The following is a 26,486-nucleotide window of genomic DNA, read 5'->3' on the forward strand; positions in this document are numbered from 1 at the left end:
AGGGACAATTTCCCCTAAGTCTTTCTCGGTGAGGCAGCTGCTGATCACTGTTGCCAACTTCGCTTGTGAATGACTACTGATTATTAAATCAGGTCTACCATTTCAACTGCTCAAATTGGTGGTTAACATATTTAGCTAATAAAGATCCTAGTAAAAATAATAAAAAAAATGGGGGATCCCCACAAAACATTTTGCCCAGGGGCCTCCACAAACCTTGATACGGCCCTGACGAGATTGGCCGATGTAATATGCAAAGAAATCTCCTTCCAGATTACAACGCAGAAAGAACATCTCCCATTCGCTTTGGGACACGAAGTCGTCGTAATTGCCGCGAAACACAATGGACGTCCAGTGTAAATAATAAGGGGCTTGCAAAAACAATACAGAAAACGAGAAGTTCATTCTTTTCTGCCTTTTTCGTTCCTCTCCTACCTCTGCTTCCTGTTTTTTTTTTTTTTTAGCTTCTTCACAGCTGGCTGCAAGCAGTTCCTGTTTTTACTCGGGGAGCATCAGATGGGAAGGTCCAAGGCCAATGTAGGGCTTCTTCACCCCCCCTCTCCCCTCTTGACCACCAAGAGTAGTTGGAGTTCTTTGTGTTGTCACGTGACTTGTTACCTCTCCTCCATGCAGCGATGCCAACCCTAGCATAATGGTGCTAAACCTAGCATAATTTAACCCTCATTGGCACCTAGCCCCCTGTGTTTGGCGTAACAGCCAAATCTAGCATAATCAACAACCGCTATGAGTCTGAGCGGTGGAAGTTTAATTCAAAGGAAAGAACTTTGAAGAAGTAAAAAAAAAAAAAAAAAAAAAGTACCTCCACATCTCTATTTCATGAGTACATGAGTACTAACACTCTTTGGTTCACATCCCTGCCTGGAAAGGAAACAATTTTGGACCAGTGTGAACAAGTCAAGATTTCGTGTACAGTGAGAGTGGTAGTTTTTTATTTGTTCTTTAATAATAATAATAATAATAATAATAATAATAATAATAATAATAAATGTTCTAGCACCATTGAGTACCATTTTGGCTTAATTTCACTGTTCAATCAGCACTTTTCGCAGCTTATAGGTTGGCAACGCTGCCTCCATGCAGGAGTTATCGCAGCGCAGTGGGACACGCAGAGCCAAGTTACTGGCTGGTGAATGGGTGTGAGCAGTGTTGCCACATGAAGGGAAATTTCCCTTTTTGAAGGGAAATTTGGAGCTAATTTTAAGTGAAAAGGGAAAAGGGAAATTCGATGAAAAATAGCGAATTTTCAGGGAAATTTTAAGACAGACTAAACATTAATTATATTAAACATAATAGATTCCAGTTTTGAAAATGAGAACTTATTATTATTTTTTTTTTTACTTTGTTCTGAGAGGAAGGGTGGAATTTGGGTTGACCCACATCTGGCTACCGTTTGGGGCCGGAGATCTTTGGCCATTCACCCTTATGGGAGTGGGAGTCCGAGGGTATTGTTTATTCTCTGAATTTTGCCTCAAACACTACACGTGCAAACCATAAAGTTATCTTTGTCACAAACCTATCTTTACTTCAGTCTTCATTGGACACTGGGTGGGTTATTCGTCGTGTGCGAGTGTTCGGTGGAAGGCTGTGCCCATCTTGGACGACAGGAGAACAAGGGAAGCAAAGGAAACTATCTGCAGCTCCAGAATATATTAGAAAACGTCGTGGAGAATTATTGGAAGGTGAGAAAACACCGCGGAAACAAGTTTAAAAATTCCGTGCAGAGTGGCAAGAAGTGACCAACAATGGATTAAATTTTAATAAAAAACTTGCTGTGTTTTAGAAGTTTCCACCTAATATGTGAAATATACCAGAATAGAACATTTGCTCAGGTATGTACTATATATCTTTTTTAATAAAACGCGTATATCCATGCGCCGAACTTAACATTTTTATGGGGAGGCAAAAATGTGATTTTCCACACAAACTCTTCACATGTGCGCCTGTAGAACAGCATTTTGTGTAGAATATTTTTAATTTTCTTCTGATGGTGTGATGAAGACAAGTGACATTGGCTTCCCTAAATCCAATCTCTGTTTGTGTGTTTTGCTTTTTACTGATGAAAATCTTCAGTTGCCAACTATAACATAGTTTTAGCTTTCACCTCAAAACAAAAAAATTAGCTTGGTTTAGAAATAAAATCTAAATCTTCCAAAAAAACATTTAAAAGTTATTGATTTGGTTCATTTTACTTCGCTTTTCTGCCACTTTTGGCTAATTGCAAAGATGGGGATGAGTAATCATATGATGAAATTTATGAATGGACACTCACAAACAGCCATGCCCAGGCCGGAATTCGAACCCGGTACCCCTGGCGTCGTAGCATTTAAGAGTTAAATTGATTAACATTTTATTCATACATACGAACATGGGTCAACGATAATATTTAATTATTATTATTATTAATAATAATTCTTTAGATGAAGGGAAAAAATGGGCGAAAAAGGGAAATTTTACCCCTTGGAAAGGGAAATTGTGCTTACAGATTGTGGCAACACTGGGTGTGAGTTATTCTGTCTCTTGTCCTTAGTTCATACTTACATTTCCTCCTTCCTTCTAAGCAGTATCAATATTTCTTCTTTCCCCTTTCTCTGATGAGAAACGCACACCAAGTATGGAATCCTGGGAAAATGAAATTATGTTCTAGGGAGCGTCAAATTCCCGACAACGAAGATTGTTTTGAGTTTGTAAGTAAGTACGCTCTATGCACAGAATGACAAATCGGGACTGGTACAGTTTAAAGCGGGATCGTCCATAGAGGGAGATTGTGTATACAAAAAGCCATAGGCGGATCCAGAATAATTTTTGGCGAGTGGCAGAGAATATGAATAAGTCCAAAAATACCATATCGTGGGATGTAACATTGGAAATACATCGTAACGTTTTCTACATATTAAGTACAGTCTGTTATAGCGCGACGTTCTTTTTTTTTTGTTAAAATATAAAGTTGCGGAAAGTTTGATTCAGGTCAACTATTCAAAGTGGGATTCAAACTCGACTTTGTGACCTTTTGTTTACAAGGCGACAGCATTAGGAGTCTTTGTGCAGCGATATAATAAAGGGTTGAGAATTAACAAAAGACCAAAAGTGTCACAAACAGAGGCGTCTCGTGAACTCATGCGGTGCATGCTGCGCATGCGTCAATTGTGGGAAAAAGACAGCTTGCTCTGCGACGACATTCATGATCATTTCTACATTCTAATTTCTTCATGTTGAAGTATTTATTTTACACGAGAGCGCTGAAATAAGCTTAAATTACATTTCTTGGATCTGAAGTGACGCATGCATCAATTGTGGGAAAATAATTATTACTTTATTTTACTTCAGATCCAAGAAATGTAATGTAAGCTTAGTTCAGTGGTCTCCTGTAAAATAAATACTTCTCCTATATGAAGAAATTAGAATGTAGAAATGCTCATGAATGTCGTCGCAGAGCAAGCTGTCCTTTTTTCCACAATTGACGCATGCGCAGCATGCACCGCATGCGTTCAAGAGACGCCTCACAAACATCGGAAAGACTTGTGTATGTGAGAGAGGGACAGAGGGAGTGAATGAGCGAGTGAAAGAGAGAGATATTTCTGCTTTATATAAATTTTCGACTTTGTAGTAGGGCCACAAAATCAGGATATCCGTTTTTCGATATCCGTTTCGGGTGCAACGGATATACCCGTACAGTGAAATCTGAACATGGAGAATATATGAATAGCGGATATACAAACGAATATACGATAAAACTGCCCGGATAATGCCCTTATAACCCGATGGCGTAGTGATATCGTCGTCGCCTTGCAATCGAGGGGTCCTACATTCGATACCCGATGGAGGCACATAGTGGTTCGGATCCCACATTAAACTATAGGTCCAGTCCAAATTAGCCTTACTGTGCATAAAGTGGACTTAAAACACCAAATCAACCACATTCGAATTAACTAACTAACTAACTCTCTAGCCTTCTTAAACCCGAAGGTTCATAGCTGCAGCAACACAGGCCTTCCCTATCATGAGCAAGATTTATATACTCTTTTCCATCCCTACCAATTTCCTCCAGGTCCATCTCAACGTTATCCCTCCATCTTCGTCTTGGCCATTTGCGGACTTTGAGCTTTTGCTTGGGGGGGGGCACACTCTGGGAGAAACATATGATTTTATAAACTAGGCGATATTCAATAACCCTCAGGTATTGAATATCCCTTAGTTTATAAGGGGTCCGAAGGCCTTTCCCCGGAAATAAAAAAAAAAACAACTTAAAAGCACTGAGTTTTATGCCTTTTAGATTTCAAAATGTTAAATTTCCTCGCTTAAGTAAACAAATATAAATTAGTATATTGGTTGTCAGTTTTAAAAGAAGCAAAACACTACGATTATTGCATTTCGTTATTTTTTATTGATACAATACTCGTATTACTTTTAAAAAAATGTTACGGTACAATAGTAAGCTTCAGAAATTTTAGAAAAATTCAATAAAAAAGTTATTTTGATGCCTCAGCAGTAACTGTTGACTCAACACAAAGCCATTTCACGTTTTTCTTTCTTCAAACTGTACACTGCGGCGCAATTACCGCACATGCCATCATGCCAAACGTCAAGATTTGCGGTATGGCTTCATAACAGAAATGTATTAATGGTAACTGAACTTAACCATGTGTTATTTTTTAGTATTTTTTAAGTTGGGGGCCAGGCTCCCTCTGGCCCCTCCAGAACTCCGTCTATGGTCTTGGCCTTCCTACTGGTCTCTTACCATCAGGTTTCCTAACAAGAATCCTGTACACTCGTCTCTCCTATCCCATTCGTGCCACATGGCCTGCCCACCTAAGTCTTCTTGATTTAATCATTCTAATAATATCTGGACATGAATGCAAATTACGTACTTCTAAATTATGTAACCTTCTCCACTCACCTGTCTCCTCATCCCTTTTAGGTCCAAATATTTTCCTAACGATCTTATTTTCAAATACTCTCAATTTACGTTCCTCTTTTAATGTAAGGGACCAAGTTTCGCATCCATATAATACTACAGGCAAAATTACTGTTTTGTATATTTTAACTTTTAGTTTCTTAGATATTAAGCGAGAAGACAAAAGTTTATGAAAAGAAAAGTAACATGCATTTCTTGAATTAAGCATGCTTTTTATTTCTTCTTTAATATAATTTTCATTTGTTAGTAATAATCCTAAGTACTTGAATTTGGAAACTGGTTCAAACGAGTTGTTATCAATAATTAGATTTTGATTATTACGTAATCTGAATATCCGGATAATCCGTATATCAGGTAAAGGTAAAAAGGTAAAGTGTTCCCCTGTGCATAGCACCACGCCATGAAGGCGTATAGGGGGTGTGGGGGTAACGCCCCACACTTTCTTGATCCGGTCGTGAGTGGGGGTGATGTGATCAGCATCACGCCCCTGACCGCCTTTACCCCCCAGGGTTTCCCCCAGGTACCCATGTTATTCGACGCTGGGTAGGCGCCGGGGCCGCTTCCACCGTTAGAAAAGTTCCCGGATTTGAACCGGCCGGGGATCGAACCCGGGACCTTTAGCATGGTAGTCAGACGCGTTACCGACTGAGCCACCGCGATATCAGAATATCCTATATTCGGATATTTTAAATCCGATAGAAAAATGTCCGATATCCGAATAAACTTTTATCCAGATTTGGTCATCCCTACTCTGTAGTACTTGTAGGATGTTAATTTTGAAATGGATCTTGCATAAAATAAAAGACCAAAGCTATGATGCGAAAATAAATGTACAGAAAATTAAAAACTCTCGAGGATGGGATTGTTTGAGTGAAGAATATGTAACTGTGTTCTTAGTTTGTTTCTGTTCTGTATGTGGAAACAGTTCGTGTAATTCGAATGTTGAAGTCGAGAAGACTTGGATGGGCAAGCCATGTGGCACGAATGGGACAGGAAAGAAGAGTTTACAGGATTCTTGTTGTGAGACCTGATAGGTAAGATATTTGTAGGAAGGCCAAGACGAAGATGGAGGGATAACGTTGAGATGGACCTAAAGGAAATCGGTAGGGATGGAAAGGATTGGATTGATCTTGTCCAGGATAGGTACAGGCTGCAGCCAAAGACCTTCGGGTTTAAGAAGGCTAGAGAGTTAGTTAGTTAGAGAATTGGATTGGTACCCAGACATGCGAGTGATGTAAGTTTATAAAGTAAAGCAGTGGTATAGAAACTGTGCGGCGCGCCTCCAGCAGGGGAGCAGCGAGGCCTTCCGAGAAAATACTTATTTTTTCCTGAAAGTTTAAAATGTATCAATAAAAATATACCAGTTGCTTCTCCTGTAATGCTGCAACGCACGTTGTCATATCTCATGTTTTAAAACTGTAATCGTTCTGTGCCTTGTAGAAGAAGACCATGCCAATGCAGAAAACCTTATTGATGGTGCCTTTGTGCAGAAATTGGTATTCCTTTGTGATATTTTCCACAAACTGAATGTTCTTAATGTATCTCTACAAGGGTATCCTGCACCTATCAGACAAGGCGTCAGGCTTTGAAAGCAAGTAGTTGCTTTGTAAGAGAAGGATGAAACCATTGGCGATTGCTCTCGTACATTGAGCATGGCTTTTAGAAGAAACAAGACTACAATTAAATAAAGGAATCCAAACATTGCTGTGTGCCTGATTTTAACATCTATTACAATATGTTCCAGCTTTTCTGACTGTCTGTATTCATCCTATTTGTCTCATGAATATCGTTTTGCTGAATGAAATGACACCATCTTATAAACATTAAAAAATTGAGCACCATTACTCGTAACACATTATATCCCCATGACTTGTATGTGTACCAACAGTAAAAAAACACATGAAAAGATTTTGTGTTGATCTTTCATGGTCACGTCACATATATATACCTAGGTATATATTATTATTGTGCATGGGGAGGAGTGTACAGATTTTGTTAGTAGAGGTGAGCCACGACAGCTAAAAGTTTGAAAACCTGTGAAGTAAAGTAATTCAAGGTCAGTTCCTAAGAATTAAAGCATCGACGTGTTATTTTGTATGTCCCATCATTTCAACAAGTCGTTGTTCTTTCTCATAATTGCATTAACATAAAGAGGTAAATAGCTCAGTATAATTTTCAAATCAAGATTGTTTCTTCTTCATTTTCTACTTTACCAACAACGGAACAATTCCAGAACAATGTGTTTTTATGTGTTGTCGCGCTCAACGAGTTTTAATGAGAACTGACCTTGACGTTCTGTCAAGGGTATGCTGGTAAGTGTGATAAGTGTTTTTTGTTCTTCCTGCTTTAAAAGAAAAAAGAAGGAAAAAGGAAAAATGTAATCTGTGACTTCGTTCTTACTTTGCTTCTGTTCTTGTCTTCACCAAATTCAAGGGCGCCCTCAGGGAGAGACCAGGGGGGCCACTTGTCCTATTGAGACATCTGGAAACAACTCATGGTGACATTGTAGCGATATTTTATTATAAATAATACAGTTTTCTGTAATTAACTAGCAATTAACCGCCATGTCAAACAAAAAAATAATGCAAGAACATTTCCACCAGAAACATGTTGACTGCCGTAGAAGTACGCGGAATGGAAAATGTTTGGTCGGACGGAAATGGGAGTAGAGTTTTTTATAATCTCGATGTTCGACACTGAAAAGAATCTCCATTTCACGACGCCGTGAAAATCTCGAATTATGCACGCTATTTTACCCTGAAATGATTGTTTTTGCACTACTGGAATAAAAACTGTTACTTTCAAGAAATTTCAGACAATTATACTGCAGAAAATATCAAGAATAACCACTTTTAAATACGATCCTTCGGGATTCTCGACTGTTTGGAATTTCCAAAAGTTGGGAAATCATTTTCCGAAGTGTGGATCTCATCTTATCAATTCACGCGTCGTCATTTTGAATTACTTTTTGTAAGTACCCTTCAGAGTGTAAAAACATGGATCGGAGGTACTATGAGGGACAGTAGATTAAGTGGTCTCTGTTAGGTATCTGTCCATCCTGCAAAGGTACAAAACGACAAAGAAATGTTGTTCTACAAGGTGACAGATGTTTATGGAAAAGTGGTAAGGCACATTGTTTGAATTGTTGTTTTAAGTTTGCTAGAATCCAGTTTAAATAGTGAACTCATGTCTGTACTAGTCCACAATGCCAAAAACGTTTTTAATTCCGTTTGAATTTTATGATTTGTAAATTAATTATAATAATAATAAACTTTTAATTATAAGTTTCTGAAGGGAAAGATATGCAATTTTACTGTACCCCCTGAGAAAAGATAAAAATACTGCGGACACCCTTAATCAAATTCAATAAACTTTTTCTTTCCTTCTTTTCTACCAGTGCATGTCTTTCCTTCGACTATATCAGTTAAAGGAAGGTTACTACAAGGCCAAGTTTATTTTCGGAACAGAATCACAGAATACTTAACATTTTATCATCAGATGATTTCCAAGTTACATAAGTTATTGGACTTTCTCACAAAGTGTCAGTTGGAAATCTATTTCTGGACTCGTAAGGATCTTCCTTTACCCTAAGAGGAAGCGATAAAGCTTAAGATATATTGAGTCTAACGTTTTCTCAACCCACCATCTTTTGTAAATGACATTTGGAAGTTGTTAAAGTCAAACCCAAAGTTAAGCATGAACTCTTAATATTTACCCACTTGATTTGTATTGCACCAAAGGAATGATTCTGAAATTTTATGTTGATTCAAGGGCGGATTAAGGTGGTTGAATGGTTGGGCCTGTGGTCTCGTTCTAATCTCGATATTTGATTCAGGGTCGTTAAAGGTTCAGGAACATATAAATTTTAATTGGTTCAATTGGGTTACACAACAGAACTGGCACCTTTTTTCTCGCACAATTTAAATTCGGTTCAATTATTCATTTATTATTATTAATTCATGGAAAAAACTTTGCTGGACCGTATTTAAATTGATCCACAAAGGTTCCTGGACCGAATTGAAATACTTTACAGATAAAATGGTTCTTTACGGTCCAGCACCCATAAACGCCCTTGTAACACCAGTACATATTCAACCATAATGATATTTCCTATTTGCATATGCAATTCTACGATCAATTCCAAATAAATTAGGTGGTGTACTAGCAGTAGCCTTATCCATTATAATTTTGTTAATTACACCAATACATCACAAAAGAAATTTTCGAGGATTAGCTTGATGATTTTCTCTCCTGGACCGGAATAGAATTCATTTACAATTCCTGGACCTTAACGACCCTGATTTGATTATTGATCTGGACTTGGTTCTCGTCCAAAATTTCGAGACGAAACATGAACTTTCCTCGGTAATGTGCCTGAAAGTGTTTGGAAATAACAGTTATTTTTATCGTCATGATTAGCCAAAAGTAACAAAAAAAGAGACGAAAGAACCTAATTCAATCAATGAGCAGGAATTCTAACTCTAGCTATCTACTGTTAGTTGTCACAGTGGCGTACCCAGGATTTTCGAAAAGGGGGGGGGGGGTAGGAGTTATACTTTATTTGGTAGTTAGTACACCCTGGACTGCAGACTAACGAGGCTCTGGCGACTGGCCCCATGGCCAGTATAATTTTGTTTGTATTGTCCTGTTCTTTTGTCCTTATGTGTGCTGAGTGCCCCTTTACAGCCTCAGCTTTTAATGAAAGTCAGAATATTTTATGATTTTAGTTATACAGCGTTAGAGTTGTTATGTGTAATGGTAAGGAGCTGGACCCCGTATAATGTGACGGGTGCAAAATAGCCTTAGTGCTGACGCACCCAAAATTTTAAATTCAAATATCAATTTATTTGGTAGTCAGTCTTCATTTTCCCATCTTTTCCTGCCTTTGTCGTGCTCCTTTTTTAAGGAATACTGGGCCAAAGGGGGAATATAACGCCCAGCAACACCCCCTTGGGTACGCCACTGCTTTAACTGTAACAGAGTTACTTTTTGCAACAGTTCTTTTACAGTTACTTTACAACACTTAAATTGTTAACTTGAAAATTTGTAACGTGGGGAAAGATCTACAATGGCAACTTTACTTCAGTGTATGTTCTCTGGAAGTCATGGAATCACCTCTAATGCAAGGAGCTCCTCTGCATGCTAAATTTAGAACATACACGCTTTATTACAATTCGTCGATTCTATAATAATTTTTATTGAGTGGTAATTGTTAGTGTGCATAGAGCAAATATTATTATAACAATAATGTTTGATTGGATGTCTTCATTTTTTTATAGAATTGGTAATATATATTTATGACATAATTAGAATTGTAGACTTCACCAAATAATCATGCTTAAAACAAAAAAGTGAAACAATAAAATTGTTGGATCCATACAATTTGAGATCTTTTAAAGGTGTTCAACTAAAAATATCTAGTTAATTAGAATGTGAGTGCGCAAAACTAACCTACAATGTTTCGTTACTAACTAACTCTTTAACCTTCTTGAACCCAGCAACACAGGCCTTCTATCTGTCCCTATCATGAGCAAGATCTATATACTCTTTTCCATCCCTACCAATTTCCTTTAGGTCCATCTCAACATTATCCCTCCATCTTCGTCTTGGTCTTACTACTGGTCTCTTACCATTAGGTTTCCCAACAAGAATCCTGTACACTCTTCTTTCCTCTCCCATTCGTGCCACATGACCTGCCCACCTAAGTCTTTTGGATTTAATCATTCTAATAATACCTGGACATGAATACAAATTATGTAACCTTCTCCACTCACCTGTCTCCTCTTCCCTTTTAGGCCCAAATATTTTCATAAGGATCTTATTTTCAAATACTCTCAATGTATGTTCCTCTTTCAATGTAAGGGGCCATGTTTCGCATCCATATAATATTACAGGCAAAATTACCGTTTGGATATTTTAACTTTTAGTTTCTTAGATATTAAACGAGAAGACAAAAGTTTATGACGAGAAAAGTAACATGCATTTCCTGAATTAAGCCTGCCTTTTATGTCCTGTTTATGTTTCGTGACGTCTTATTATTTTTCTTTTAATAGTATCACTATTAATTGATTGATTTGGTTTATTTTTCTTCACTTTTCTGGCACTTTTGGCTAATTGCAAAGATGAGGCATGAAGAAATTGATGACGGACACTTGCAAATAACACCCATATTCGAACCCGTGATCTCTGGTGTCGTAGCACGTTGTCATAACATCTCCGCCACGGACGTCTGCATAATATTAATATATAATGACTCATGTACCAGAAACATAAATAAAACACATGTAAATCTTCATATATTTATTTCTCTTACAATTACTGATCGTTGAATTTGTGTCATTTCTCGGCAAGAAATTTTCCAGCATAAAGTGCCAGTAACTGAGTATTTTTTTTAAAAAATAAGTAACTGTAGGTAATAAATTCTTTTAAAAAGTAACTTTCCAAACTCTGTAGGTCGTCCCTGAACCCAACGTGTTTGGGATAGCAGTCAATATGAGTGGTAATACATGGAACTTGTCTCGTAGTCTGTGGGCCTCCCCGATGGCGCAGTGGTAGCGTCGCCGCCTTGTAATCAAGGGGTCTCGGGTTCGATACCAGGTGGAGGCACATAGTGGTTCGAATCCCATTTCAAACTGTAGATCCACTCCCGACTAGCCTTACTGTGCATAAAGTGGAATTAAAACAACCAATCAACCAACGAATCGTAGTCTGGGCAGACAGACTCTATTTGATGGCGTGAATCAGATTACAAACTGGAATGCAAATTGAAATGAAATTAGGTAATAAAACAGAATGCCAGGAGTTTTATTTTGCATTGCCCATCACGAGAGAGCTAGCTGAGGTCGACATTTCGAGTGGTCAACCTTAAATTTGCAATGTCCTCTGGTGCCGAGTGTCGGGTCCTGAATGGTTGCAAGCGCATCGATTACTTACAAAGAATTTGAAGGCATTGTGGAAAACGACAGCTGTTTTGAACAGGTCATCCAACGACGATACCTTCAGTGTTGATCACTTGACCATGTGTTGCAAATATTTACGTGCATGCGTCGGAATTAAGGCCTGTGCAGGAGGCATCATCACCTGTCGGAAACAGCTGTTGTCGAGAATTAAATGTTCCTCTGTGAACTCGTTTAGTGAACTTTCCCTGCACTGCAGATCGCCATAATTGAGGATAGTCGCCACCTGAGGCCAGCGACACCAAACATGGTTGACAGAAACAGTCCATTCACCTTCTTTCTAGGCCATTCTCTGACAATGGTTTTTTTGGCATGTGCTAAATTTCTCTGACAAAGACGTTTGTATTTTAATTAGCTTGCTCCTTTCCTACTTCAAACAGATCTGAATGAAGCGTCTTGATCAGAAAATTGGGCTCATAGATAGATTATATTATACGATCATATCTTGGGTGTCTTCTTCAAGACACCCAAACGTCAACATCACTTCCACATAGTACACCCTCAGGCTCGTAGCCAGGATTTTATTTCGGGAGGGGCTCATCCCTTATCAGCAGCCGCCATCTGAAGGCGAAATAGGAAAACCCTGAAGATGAATTTCTCGGTTACAAATTATTATGCAAGATTTTCAATCCTGATAAGGAGGTTAAATTAATTGCCGCTATGCACTATTTAAATTAGATATTTGTTGGATTTCGGGAGGGGCTTCAGCCCCTTAGCCCTACCCCTGGATACACCCTGGACTGCATTTTTGCGGACTAATGAGGCTCTGGTGTCTACCACAGACAGTATAATCTTCAATGGGACTTGTGTTGTGTGATGTCTAATTGTATTTGTGATTGTCCATTCATCCATTTCATCATATCACCATCCAACCTTATCTTCGCGATTAGCCAAAAGTGGTAGAAAAGCGAAGTATGTGAAATAAATCAAATCAATCAATCAAATATCAATCAGATTCTTCCACGGCTGTCGGTAGTTATCCTGGAAACTACTATTAGTTGATTCCCATCTTATCTGATAACAGAGTTGCCAACTATGTTTGGTCTTGGGCAGGCCTGTAACCAGGATTATTTACAATAATAACTATTATAAGTTATTAAAAATATTCCACAATCCAAATTTATTGTTATATTATTATTATTATATTATTATATATGGAGAGACTTTACTAATCGATCCACTGTGTGAGTGTATATCCAACACAAGTGTTGTCCATTATTTATCTTACATTTTGTACAGTTAGTATACTGAAATTCATAGCTATTATATTTTGTCATTAACTTTTACACATTCCGTTAAGAAAAGGCTTTATAATTTAGGGCCAATTGTGTGACCTCTCACAAAGAAAACTATAAATTTTGTTACTGCGGATCCATTTATTCTTTGGATTGAATAGTAGAATTTAAAAATATAATCTGGTTCCTCTATTATACACTAATTTTTTTCGATGTAATGTTTAATCCTGCTAAGAAAGTAAAATTAATTATCACTATACACTAGTTAAGTTAGATATTTGTAGGATTTTCGGGTGGGGCTTCAGCCTCTTTAGCCCTCCCCCTGGCTACGTGCCTGCCCTTGGGATTTGTGACTTTATGTTGCCATATGTAGTGAATTATCGTATGTACAGTCACGGACACTTCTGGCTTGTAACGATTCCATTATTGACCAATACTATCGTTCTAACCTAGGAGGGAATGAATAATGAATAATGAATAAATGAATAAATGAATATATTACTTCGCGTTTCTGCCACTTTTTGTTAATCACGAAGATGAAGATGACTGGTGATAAGATGGGATGGATGAAGGGACAATCACAAACATGTAGTGACTACACAAGATGAGCCCCACCAAGGATTATGCTGGCTTATGATCCAGACGGCAGAGCCTCGATGGTCTGCAGGGTGTACTACGTGGAAGTGATGTTGTTAGTTGAGTGTCCTCAGGAAGGGTCACCTCTTACGCCCCTCCTTCGGTCGAATCGTCTTGCCTGGTAACTAGACCTCGTTTTTTTAGGTTTTCAACCTATTTTTTTCCTTTGCAGGTAAATGAGGAATAACAAGTTACGTCAGCGTTTCATTCAAAAAACGCGACAACTGATGAAGTTTTATAGAACCTAAAACAGGGGCGCCGACTTGTCAAAATTATTGGGGGGGGGACTCTGATCACTGAAATAAATTAATGAATGACTCACTCTCTCACTTTTTAAAGTTTTGGCCTCAGTGTTCGGAATCTCGTAAAAGCCCATGAATTCCTCAAAACTATTAAAATTTCCATTTACAGTTCGAATGCAAAATGTCAATTGTTCACGGATGGATATGTCACAAGTTTCATCAACCATAATAGCAAAATATTCCCGACTTTTAATATCTGCTACCACGGAGCGCAAAACAGATCTCCCTAATATATCAATGATCTCGTTCTGAATGTCATGTGAGAGCCATTTGTAGCCCGAACGTCCCATCCACTACCCTAGTTCATGCACATCTTCTTTTGAAACTCTTTTTAGTAAAAATGTTAACAATGTTCATAATTATATACTTAGTATATAGTAATAAGCCATGTGTTTTGCTGTCTCTGGTGATAGCCCCCTCCCCCCCAAAGTTGATGGTTTAGCGGTCTCAGCCCCCCAAAGTTGATGGTCTAGAACATTCAAACTTTACAAGAGAAGCAAAATAATACATTAGATTCTCTTAAGCAAAATTATTTTGGGGTTCTGCCCCCACATCGATAACATGGGGGGGCTCAAAGCTATAAGCAAAGCAAAATGTCTGGCGCCAGTTACCTGCACAGTCCAAAGTGTAAACTTCTGATGCGCATAGTCTTGCTTACTTTTGGTGCTTCTAGCATTCGCGCATTACGATATAACATTTCAGCGTTCAAATTTGCACCACTGACTATGCTTCTGTTCAAAGATCCTTTTCAGCATATAAGATGATCCTCACAGATAAAAGGCGGGGTTTTGTCTGAGGATAATGTGAAAAAGATTGTTATATATTGGGCAGGAAATTATACACAATTCATTTATCATATCGTTAAGTATCCTTTGCTAACAGCAAAAGTATTAGTATTGCAATAATTAGTGGGTAATTTTGAAAAGTATGCATAGAAATGAATATTTGATGGTTATATATATATATATATATATATATATATATATATATATATATATATATATATATATTAAAATTTCTGACGGTTCCTTTCAAATTTTGTTTCTAACAGTTGTACCTAATTAGTATTTTTCAGGAACTTTGAACCATTTTAAGTTTTTTGGAACCAACTTCAGGATTTTTTTAGTCTAATTTAATATTTTTAGAACCTATTTTAGAATTTTGAGGACCTATCTTAGATTTTTAGAGCCTATTTTAGGACCCTAAAAGTACATTTATTAGAACCTAAAAATCCGAGGTCTACTGATAACATAGTTCGCAACCTGTTTGCCCTTGAGATTTGTGACTTTATGTTTTCAGAATTTTCTGGGACAATTGCATTAACTTCGGGAAGAGGTGTCCTCGTATGAATGAGGTACGTACAATGCAGTTTGCCTCAACAGCACCGTTCTTATGCAATCTTTCACAGCTTTTAGAGACATCTGGAATGGTTAATGGCAATTGTGCACAATTGTCATATAATTTTATCCGCTCACAAGTGTCTGGTGGTGGAGGTTTGAAATGGTTACTCCAAACAGCGCTTGGCATAAGCTGTCACTGTTGCCGCGCTCGCCGAATGTTGAACTTTCAAGCAGAAACCTCGCTGCATTGTCGCTATCTACTGTCAACCCTCCTCTGTTCAAAGAAGCAAGGCCACAAATAAGTTACACGGGGATGCAAAAGTGTTCGTGCAACACGCTAACCACTACATCGATAATTGCGCAAAATGAACTTCTTGAATGACAAAAAAAGTTAGGAATAAAGCAGGAAGTGGCAACACTGCGTAAGCTCTGCTTCCAATTCGCTCTTCGCAGTCTAGCTGACGACATTTTTCTCTCGTTCCCGATTCGCAGAAGCTGACAAGTAATGTTAGCTCCGGAAAGGTGACAGGTTGGGATAAGCGCGGTTTGCACATAGCTTCCACTTTTAGGGTAGTTCGCTTCACATGCTGACACAGTACATTAAAAACCAGATGCAAACATGGTTGGTTCTTGATGCTTCGTTGTCTGGAAGCGTTTTCCAGTCGTTGAAATAGTTGCTAACAAGAAACAACGCAAATGTGCCTAACTTAGCCCTGATGACGTAATCCTAACGACAAGGTAATTGTAATCGTTCGGTGGCACCTAAATGGCTCTTGCGCTGTCTCGGCTGCGAGTGCGATTTCGAGGAAGAAATAAAGCAGCCGGAACGACCATTCTCACAGCCATTGTTTCATTCCCAGTGCCATACCAGGCAGATCGGTGTCAAATTGTACCAACAAGAAATTACCGCTTTCGCTAAATCTAATTTGTCTCTCCTGCTCTTCAACGTCTCTTCTTTACGCTTAACGTCCTATTTCTGAGAGACAGAATTATTATAATTATTGATGTTTTACACACTATGTGAATTAGACTTTTTGTCTTATGTTGTGGAGGGCGAGTTGCTGGGAAATCCACTTTCTCAATACGTGACAGGCAAGAGCACATTATTATTATCAGAGTTAGGATTTTTAGGGGAAAATTTCATTGGGAAAAAGGAAGGGAAAGGGTGCTAAAATGAGACCCAAAAAGGGGCAAAAAAGGTGCTGATTGGGGGGGGGGGAAGGTGCTGATAATTATACTACTTATTAAAATTTTCCCTCCTGTTTTATTAGTCTAAGCTATTAACTCGAAGCTGTGTACACATCACACACATAGGTTGTGTTACAGTTATTCACCAAAGCTGTTGTACCTTACAACATTAAGCATTTCTAAATTTTTAAAAGTGAGTTTGTTTCTTTTTTGGAGATGAAATATCTTTATATAAGCTGAAGCTTCTCTCTACATCCACAGAAACAAGTGGGGCAAACTTAGTATTCACTCGGAATGGCAACTCTGTGGAAGTGGCAAATTCCAAAACATCCGGATTCTTGTCAAGAACGCCTCAAGTTTGTCTCTGGCAAAACCATCTAACTGTATGTTACGCCCTCCCTTGCCCGGGAAAACAAATGCTACCACTACCTAGATAGAGGCGGCAAAATCTCCCTCGGACAGGCGAAATAGCGTTACGGTCCAGGTTAAGTTCGTGTGTAGGAACCGGTGACCAACAGTGCATAGTAATAAGCCATATCGAATAAAAACACAGACATACGTACTTTCAAATTACCACCTCTTTACCTGTAGCCGGGAAGCGGCTAGCTGCATACCTGAAAATCACGGGTAGCGACATGTATACGAAAATGATATAGCCCAAAATTAACATGAAAATAAAAAGTATATTCTATTCATAACCAACAAAAAATGGAATTATTACAGGTCCCCACACTTGCACTCTCACATTCTCTCTCAGATTCAATCCTCATGGGGTCATCGACACAAGAAATTATACATGACATGTACAGGTTTTATGACGACAAGCCCTAATTATTGCATTCTCAATTAATTTTATCTTACTTTTTGTCTAATCAGGTCATTTGTGATTTTGCTCCAGTGCTACTTAAATCCTAGCCAGCCCTTACTTAAGTTCACCTTTTGTTTTTTAAAAAAGAAACTAGTCGGCGCGGTGACAATACATTACTTGACCAGTATAAACAAAGGCGTCTCAACGGCAATTACATTCACGTGGGCGGACGTTTTCCTTTTACAGGACCTCACGTGGTTCCAAACATAACAAATAACCTCCGTTGAGTGGCGCAAACATATACTCTCTAGCAGGCGGGACTTAAACACTTCGCCGCGACGAGCAATTCATATTACCAGGCAAATACTTTAACAAATAATCACATATGCGGCCGGACATAGCTAGCAGCGACACAGCGCTGACACATAAAAATGAACAAACCTCAAGTAGAATATGCAATTAAGCGGGCGGCGCTTTACTCTAATAGTACGCACTTTAAACAAATACAAAGGAGCACAAACAACAATGAATTTAAGATCATAAAAAATATCACAAGGAATAAGAAAAATTGACCTGAGACGAATAGATTACAAATGACAAGCGCGACGGGAGTTTGGTATGAAGTTCGAGTTGAGTGGGCGTTTTCAAAATGTCGACGAATTTCAAGGGCGTTCTCTAAATCAATCGGGCCGTCACGTGTTAAGGTTCACACAGATGAATACTTTACCATCTCTCAGCTTCCGGGGTGCATCCTGGCGTCTTTACGGGCGATTGAAAACACATAGTATCCACGCGAAAGGTTTCCTTGGTCGTGACGATGAAGATGCAAAAAGGGTTCAAACACCTAGTTCCCCGGCTCCTCTTCCTCTCGGGATCGGTGGATCTCCGTGGTATGGCGCGGTTCGGACGTCGCATCTGAGCGGGCGTCGTCGGGCGTCAACATCTCTCTCTACGTCTCTCTGTCGCGGTTGGTAGGCGTCGTCGGCGTCGTCGGGGCGTCAACGTGGCGGATGGTAGGCGTCGTCGGCGTCGTCGGGGCGTCAACATCTCTCTCTACGTCTCTCTGTCGCGGCTGGTAGGCGTCGTCAGGGCGTCGACGTGGCGGATGGTAGGCATCGTCGGCGTATCAATAGGGCGGCGTTCGACGTTCTCTCTCTCTCCATGGCGGCGGATAGGCATGATCGGCGTAGCTTCTTCTGACATCGGGCGAATCGACGTAACGCCCCCATCTCTCTTCTTCCTCTAGCCCGCCATAGTTTCCGGTGTTCCTCGTTTCTCAAAAATTATAAATGGCGTAAGGTAATCACGGAAACACGGTCTCGCTTCAACTTCCCCCAGCGGTTGAGGTAGGCGCACTCGTGTAGACTTACTGCCTATCACACACACTGGTGTTCGCACAACACAACAAAGTCCACTGTACACGAAAGGTAGCACGAAGGTGCTCTCGTTCCAAGAATCGCGGCAAAACTGTATATGGAGAGGTAGCACGGAGCTGCTCTCGCTACAAGGATCGCGGTAAGACTGTGTAACGAAAAACCATGTCCTTCGTTTTATTTGGATTTTGAAAAAGGACGCTAGGCGCACGTTGGAGTGACGCTTCCGAAGAGGTTATTCCACCACGCTCTATTGTCTCCAAACTAGGACGGACCGTGTCCGAAGTTTACTTGTGTGGATTAAGCTTCCGCCTGGCTGTCGCCCATAGCTCAATTGCGATCGCTGTCCACAAACTGATCAATTAGAACCGATTTGATCTGGCGTCCGTAATTGTCGCTTGATCGTGACGAAACTCCACACATCCGTCCTTGCACACATGCCGCTGCGCTGGTATAAGTTTCACATGAATCTGACCGTTGGAAACCGAGATATTTAAATGTTTGTCATTACGGTCGAATTTCCTAAGCTTTAGACGCATAGCGTGACCCTTCAGGTGCTCACCCTTAACACACGCGAACGTCTCGTTCCTCCCGTCGGCTTGGCAAAAAATCAAATATGTAATCTTACAAATTAAAACACTCAACACTTTGAATCAACACGTCTTTTTTACCGCTACATACATGCATAATAATGATAATAATAATAATGACGGTAAATCTGACTGTCACATAACTACCCCCTCACAGTAGTAAAGATATCCCATTGTTTTTCCTTTTCGACACCTTGTTCTTCTAAGCTTTTGATGGCTGTCGACAGGTACTTGTAGGAATGTACACAAAATAATTATTTTTGCAAATCATCTTGTCTGGGAGCAGACACCTGCGTCGGTTGAATCCAGGGAAAGCACAAACTCCTTAATTTTTTCAAAATTTTCACACAGAAATGCAGCACACTCAATCCATGACCCCAGCGAGTAATGATGGGGAAATGTGGCAGGGGCAGGCAGGTAGTTTCTCTGTAGGCAAGAATGCGACTCGGGCCTTAAGGCGTATTTTCTTCAGATCAGATATGAAGTCATTTACAATGTTGTATTCGTTCCTAATAGATTCAGAAACCCTGTGAAGGGCATGAGCCAAACAGGTTACATGCTTTAACTTAGGGAACAATGGCTTCAATTGGTTAAATGCCGAGAGCATGTACGGAGCCTGGTCAGTAACTACAACAACAACAACAATTTCGAACTGAATTCAACCGGGCCACAGTTTTTGACAGAAATCCATAAAGGACTGCATCACTGTCCTGGCATTGGTTTTCTGCAACTCATGTTTAGTTAACATGGGCTTAACTTCCTCACCTGTCAGAGGAAAAACCAAAATGTTCAAAACATATCGTTGCATTGAGTCTGTCGTCTCATCCAGAATGACACCTATATCGCAATCTGACACTTTCACCTTAATTTTACGAACAGTTTCTTCATACACAGGTTCAATATAGTTTTTCCTTACCGTACTCTCATCGGGCACTGACAACCGTGTGTACTTTTCAAGGAACCCTTTCAAGGCCGGATGGTTCACCTTGTTGAGCGGAATCCCCACCTGTGTAAAAGATGCACACAAGTCAACATTAAATTCCTTTAAATTGTTGTTCTTGGAAGAACACTGCTCAAATGCATTGCGTAAGAGAGGCTGCCGAGATTTACTTCCTTGCAGATTCTTGTTCTTTTGATGCTTAGAGCTGGAAATATGTTCGCTGGATGCGATCTCTCTGGTGTTTTTCATCTAATGTGATTCCCGTATCACAAACCGTGCATCGAATAACAGTTCCATCACTTTCTATGAACTCGTGCTTAAATTCTTGAGCGAGACTGAGAAATCGGGATCTGGGCACTTTCGGCATGGCAATGTACATGCACTAACAGGATCTACGTAACAGAGTGAAAAAGCAGGTAAGGAACTTACATCCACAAACAATATCTGTCCACTGCGCACACATGAAACGTGAAACCCACCACTTCAGAAACACATTGTTGCTTCACTGCTTCCAAGACCAAACTGCGTTTCCTTCTTCCTTCTATCTTAAAAAAATAACGGCGATATGGTGCATATCAGTAGCAGTCTTTCCATTGTTGATTTCAAATAGGCAACAATCAAGCACAGTTTAAATATATTCAATTTCAGTTAACAATGTGAAAACATCTTAAAGATAAAAGTGTTGCGAAAAAAGAAAAGAAAAATTCAATGAAATAGCTATATTTAACAACAGCAGTAAAAGGACACAAAAAGGGGAGGAAAAGCGATTAAGAACACGAAAAAGGGGAAAATATATAAATGTCCCAGAAAAGGGAGGGAAGGAGAAAGGTTATCAAAAAAGTGGAAAAAAGGTGCTGTAAAATTAGCTCCATTCTCACGTTGAGGCAACATTTCACACACTGAGTCCTTCCAGCGAGGTCTCACTTTCACTACGAAAAAAAAGGTGCGCACCTAAAAATCCTAACTCTGATTATTATTACTATATTATTATATTATTATTGTTATATCAATTATTACTTTATATACTCGGCCAAATGGGATCATCAGCCCGATTTTTCAAATGGTTTTCCAACTTTCTAGAAAATAGAAATTTCTCTGTTAACATTGGTGAAACAGTTTCTTCCAGATAATTAATATTTTACTGGGTAATAACCAGGATTCCTTCCGGGTAAGGTCAATGACACACCAGGATTAGATGCCACAGATGTTATCACCTACTCAGGAGCGCCGACTTGTCAAAATTATTGGGGGGGCTCTGATCACTGAAATAAATTAATGAATGACTCACTCCCTCTCTTTTTTAAGTTTTGGCCTCAGTGTTCGGAATCTCGTAAAAGCCCATGAATTCCTCAAAAATATTAAAATTTTCATTTACAGTTCGAATGCAAAATGTCAATTGGATATGTCACAAGTTTCGTCAACCATAATAGCAAAATATTCCCGACTTGTAATATCTGCTACCACGGAGCGCAAAACAGATCTCCCTAATATATCAATGATCTCGTTCTGAATGTCATGTGAGAGCCATTTGTAGCCCGAACGTCCCATCCACTCTCCTAGTTCATGCACATCTTATTTTGAAAATCTTTTTAGTAAAAATGTTAACAATACTCATAATTATATACTTAATATATAGTAATAAGTCATGTGTTTTGCTGTCTCTGGTCATAGCCCCCCCCCCCCCCAAAGTTGATGGTTTGACGGTCACAGCCCCCTTAAAGTTGATGGTCTAGAACATTTCAAATGTGTATTTAAAGTTAAGTTCATGTGGCACAATTCAGAGTAAACTTTACAAGAGAAGCAAAATAATACATTAGATTCTCTTAAGCAAAATTATTTGGGGGACTCTGCCCCCACATCGATAACATTGGGGGGCTCGAGCCCGCCCAAGCCCCATGGAGTCGGCGCCTATGCACTGTAGATAGGATGTAGATTGTGCGCGGTAGATGTAAAGTTAGATTTCTCTTATCTGCGTTTTGCGTTTGTGTCAATCAACTTACGTTCGCTTCTTTGCACCCACATTTTTAAAAAGTAATTCTTATTAAATAATTTTGGCCGTGTCCGAAAGGTGATAGACCGTACTTGAAGCGAACACCTTTCGCAGTTCTCTCGGAATATTGGACTGGAAACGGAAATCTTTCGAATTGCACTTTGACTGCAGCTCCAAATATGGTAAAATTAAGAACACATTGTTTTCCCCGCGTTTTAAACACCTCTTTTTCACCACAGAAGTCTCATAGGATTTTAAAAAGTTCTAAGACTTTCCTTTCCACCTATTAGAAGAAATACAACCAAACATCTGGATGACTTTCGTCTTCCACGATTTCAAAGAAGTGAACAACGAGTGCAGAAGTCTAGTAAAGAAGACTGCAATCTCGCGTGCTGCAAGCTACGGGCTCGATTGCTCGTTTAATTGGCGTTATCGAACTGCACTAGGTGACGTCACGGACCTTTCGGAGTAGTTTCCAGGCACTTGAGAGCTCGGTCCCTATGTCCCATAAAGCTACAGCGTCGCCACTTTCAGAAGATTTTTCGGGACCCCGTTGTGTTATCTGTGGCCATTAAAGAACGTGTACGTGATTCTTAACATGTGCAGGAGATTGTGTTCCCCCTGCAGTTGGTTGTTCGCTTTTTGTCAACTTGAAAGAGAGCACCAATACAGGATTCCAAATACATAAATTACGTCCATCGCTGTATTCCATGGCCGTCGACGTTGGGGGGGGGGGGGGGGGGGGGTCGAAAGGGTTCATCCGATCACCCCTGGAAATTGGTATCGTTCATTTCAAGTGACAAAAAAAGCTAAAAGCTTGTTATTCTTATTGTTAATAATAGGAATAAAATTCATTTAGTTAGTGTTCGAACAGAATAACCAAAGTGAAAACTGAACTACAGGGTGAGGCAAAAGTCCGGCGCCACCCATTTAATTTGAAAACGACTTGACGAAGGCCGCTGAAATTTCGGATACGGGTAACTTAGGTGTGAGCACACCAGATGGGGCTAGTGTATCATGGTGGCCATCTTGAAAGCCGCCATCTTGGAATTACATCCAGATTTTCAAATGGGAAGGGGGTCATGTAGCATATCATTTTACATGTGTGTTTTCTCAGAAATAAGAATATGCAGTTATTTTCCCCTTAACTTTATTTGGTGAGAATATTTTCAAAGTTGAAGTTCACATTTTGGTGTAATGTAATGGGTTGGTATTTATTTGTTCCAGGTGATCTAACATGGCTCTAATCCTCCAAGAACGGATCGAAATTGTTGTTATAAGTGGGGAGCGCAGTGCCAGGGTCATTGCAGAAGATTTCAATGCCCGGCATCCAGAGAGAGACGACATCTCACATACCGCTGTGTTGCGTGTAATGCAGACGTTTAAGGAGACAGGATCCGTGTGCAACAGAGAACGTAGTGAACGGCCGAGAACAGCTACCGACGAAGAAACAGCAACGGCAATCGTGGCATCCTTGGTCAAGAGCCCGAAACGCAGTACCCGGCGTTTGCCTTTAGTGTCAGGAGTCAGTCAGAGATCCATACTCCGTGTGTTGCATACTAACAAGTGGCATCCCTACAAAATTCAAATGCAGCAGTTCTTAACTGAGGATTACCCAGACAGGCAGTTATAGTTTGCAAAATGGGCTTTGGCTCGTTGCAACGAGGACCCCAGTTCCCGAAAAGTGTTCTGTTTAGCGATGAGGCCATATTTTCCGTGAACGGTGAGGTAAATATGCAGAATCATCTTTATTGGTCAGATACCAACCCATCGTGGACGGATATATCCTCGTAAGGAAGTCGGTGCGGCAAAGGTAATGGCGTGGAGCGGGATATGGAACACCCGAATTGTGGGACCTGTCTTTATCCATGGCAACCTGAATGGGTAGATATATGTGAATATTCTCCAGGAAGATGTGTTCCCCCCACTGATGAACCCAGACGGCGAATTACCAGCCTATTTCCAGCAGGACGGCACGCCTCCGCACTACGCATTATGTGTCAGGCAGTGGTTGGATGAACAGCTCCCGGGTCACTGGATTGGTCGAAGAGGACCCACTGAGTGGCTACCCCATTCTCTGGACTTTACGCCCCTTGACTTTTACCTTTGGGGGTCATCTTAAAGCCATAGTTTATCAAGAGAAAATCACTGATCTCCAACACCGGATCCAACAAGCATGTGACTCTGTCGACCCTGCAGTGTTATTGCGTGTCCATGAGGACTGGCTGAAACGTCTTACATTGTGTGTAGCACAGAACGGGCAAAACATAGAGTACATCTTGTAGAATCCAAATGTGAACTTCAACTGTGAAAATAATATCCTCACCAAATAAAGTTAGGGGGAAAATAACTGGATATTCTTATTTCTGAGAAAACGCACATGTAAAATGATATGCTACATGACCCCCTTCCTATTTAAAAATCTGAATATAATTCCAAGATGGCGGCTTTCAAGATGGTGGCTTTCAAGGTGGTGGCTTTCAAGATGGCCGCCATGATACACACTAGGCCCATCTGGTGTGCCCCCAACCCAGTTACCCAGATCCGAAATTTCATTGCCCTCCGTCAAGTCGGTTTCAAATTAAAAGGGTGGTGCCGGACTTTTGCCTCACCCTGTAGATCGAAAATTTAGTGTGAAATACAGGAACGATATTATATGTATTATGTATATATTTTCATATTTAATCCAGATTATAGTTTTATGCGAGACGTAACACAATATAAACTTTATGAGAAAAAATATTTGAACGAGGTGTGTAACAGCTAATAAAACTCGTACAATAACTATGAAATTCAGTTCACTACTTGTTTTGAAATGTGAAAAAATAATGGAAATCAGTCGTGCTGGATGTTCACTCGTCTGGTGCATCGAGAAGCAAACTCTCTAGTAGCAGTAATAGTAATAATAATAATAATAATAATAGGAATAAAATTGTTTTTAATTAGTTTACAGTTATTATTGTAAAATTACAAAACAATCGTGATAATAATAATTATTGTTATTTTTCTACTAATCAAATATTATCAATGCTCTGACCCCTCCCCCTACAGAAATTTCTGGCGACTCCCAGGCTGTATTCAAATATGAGCAGGAAATACTTGTACTTGCAAGGGTACCCATTGGCTTTAGACGGAGATTGATGATTGATTTGGTTTATTTTACTTCGCTTTACAGTGATCCAAGTTGGATATGGCCCATAAGGAAAGGATTGGCATACTAACTTGAAAGATAGAAAAGTTTTTAACGATTTTTATGTAAATAAGTTAGACAAGAAATTATATTTATATTTTGTTTCATCAATATTTTTAATTTAAAAATTAAATCGAGATCCGATAGAATATGGAGTGTTACATATTTACTGTACAGAGAATATATGAACCTAAAAATTGAGTTACACTAATTAATTAATATTAGTACGGCCGTACCCACACACACACACACTTATATTTTTATAATGTAATAACCTAATGAATTAGCATGTTAATAAAATATTACAATAAGAAAAAGAAAAAAAGCGGTTGCCCTGACTCGAGGGCAGGGCAACAATAATCAAAAATGGAAACACCACATTGATTATATGGAAGCTTATTTTGAAGAAAATATGCTGAAATATCTCATACTAGTTTCTTTTGCATTTGCAGGGTGAATGTGGGATACGCCGTTCTGCAAGAAGCAGCAACGAAGGAGGAAATCAGTGTTGCCAAGAAGAAAGCGACAAAACCCGGGAAACGTCGCACCAGCAAGTAATCGAACGTGGATGCAGCTGAGTTAACCCTTTTGTGTTTAATTTTGTTACTATTTGTGTTTCTGAAACGTTGTATTGATCTTTCAGTGAGAGTTCTCAAGTTGTGTGTACTTTTACTTTCTGCGTTTCACTGGAATTGTTGCATGTTCTTGTAGACTTCATGTAACTAATAGATGAAGGTTATTCATCAGTCTTTTTTATTCTTGTTTGCATTAAAAGATCACGGAAATGTTTAATAATAATTGCTTCGTAACTCGATAAGCAACCTTCCTTGGTTATGTGATTGCTGTCACGCTATTCAGAAAATAAGTACCATTAGGTACGTACCATCTTTGTTAAGGCACTTGCACTACCACAGCACAAGTTTTATTAGGCACTCGTCAAAGACACCTGCGTGCAAAGTCACATCGGTGCTGAATTTTCATCATCATTGACCTGCGAGAATTTCTCAA

At 39.5% G+C, this 26,486-nt stretch overlaps 1 protein-coding gene across 1 annotated transcript in view; it reads left to right on the forward strand.

The window, feature by feature from the left end:
- LOC146003625 (uncharacterized) overlaps window positions 1–26,224 on the forward strand; it is a 499,287-nt gene extending 473,063 nt beyond the window's left edge. The window contains exon 5 of the mRNA XM_083141947.1: window positions 25,931–26,224. Coding sequence (XP_082998073.1) covers window positions 25,931–26,036 — 106 coding nt within the window. The 3' untranslated portion in view covers window positions 26,037–26,224. The remainder of the gene's footprint in view (window positions 1–25,930) is intronic.
- The last annotated feature ends 262 nt before the right edge of the window (window positions 26,225–26,486 follow it).

This window comes from Lepisma saccharinum, chromosome 20 (assembly GCF_977018435.1).
Source record: "Lepisma saccharinum chromosome 20, izLepSacc3.1, whole genome shotgun sequence".
Lineage (NCBI taxonomy): Eukaryota > Metazoa > Arthropoda > Insecta > Zygentoma > Lepismatidae > Lepisma > Lepisma saccharinum.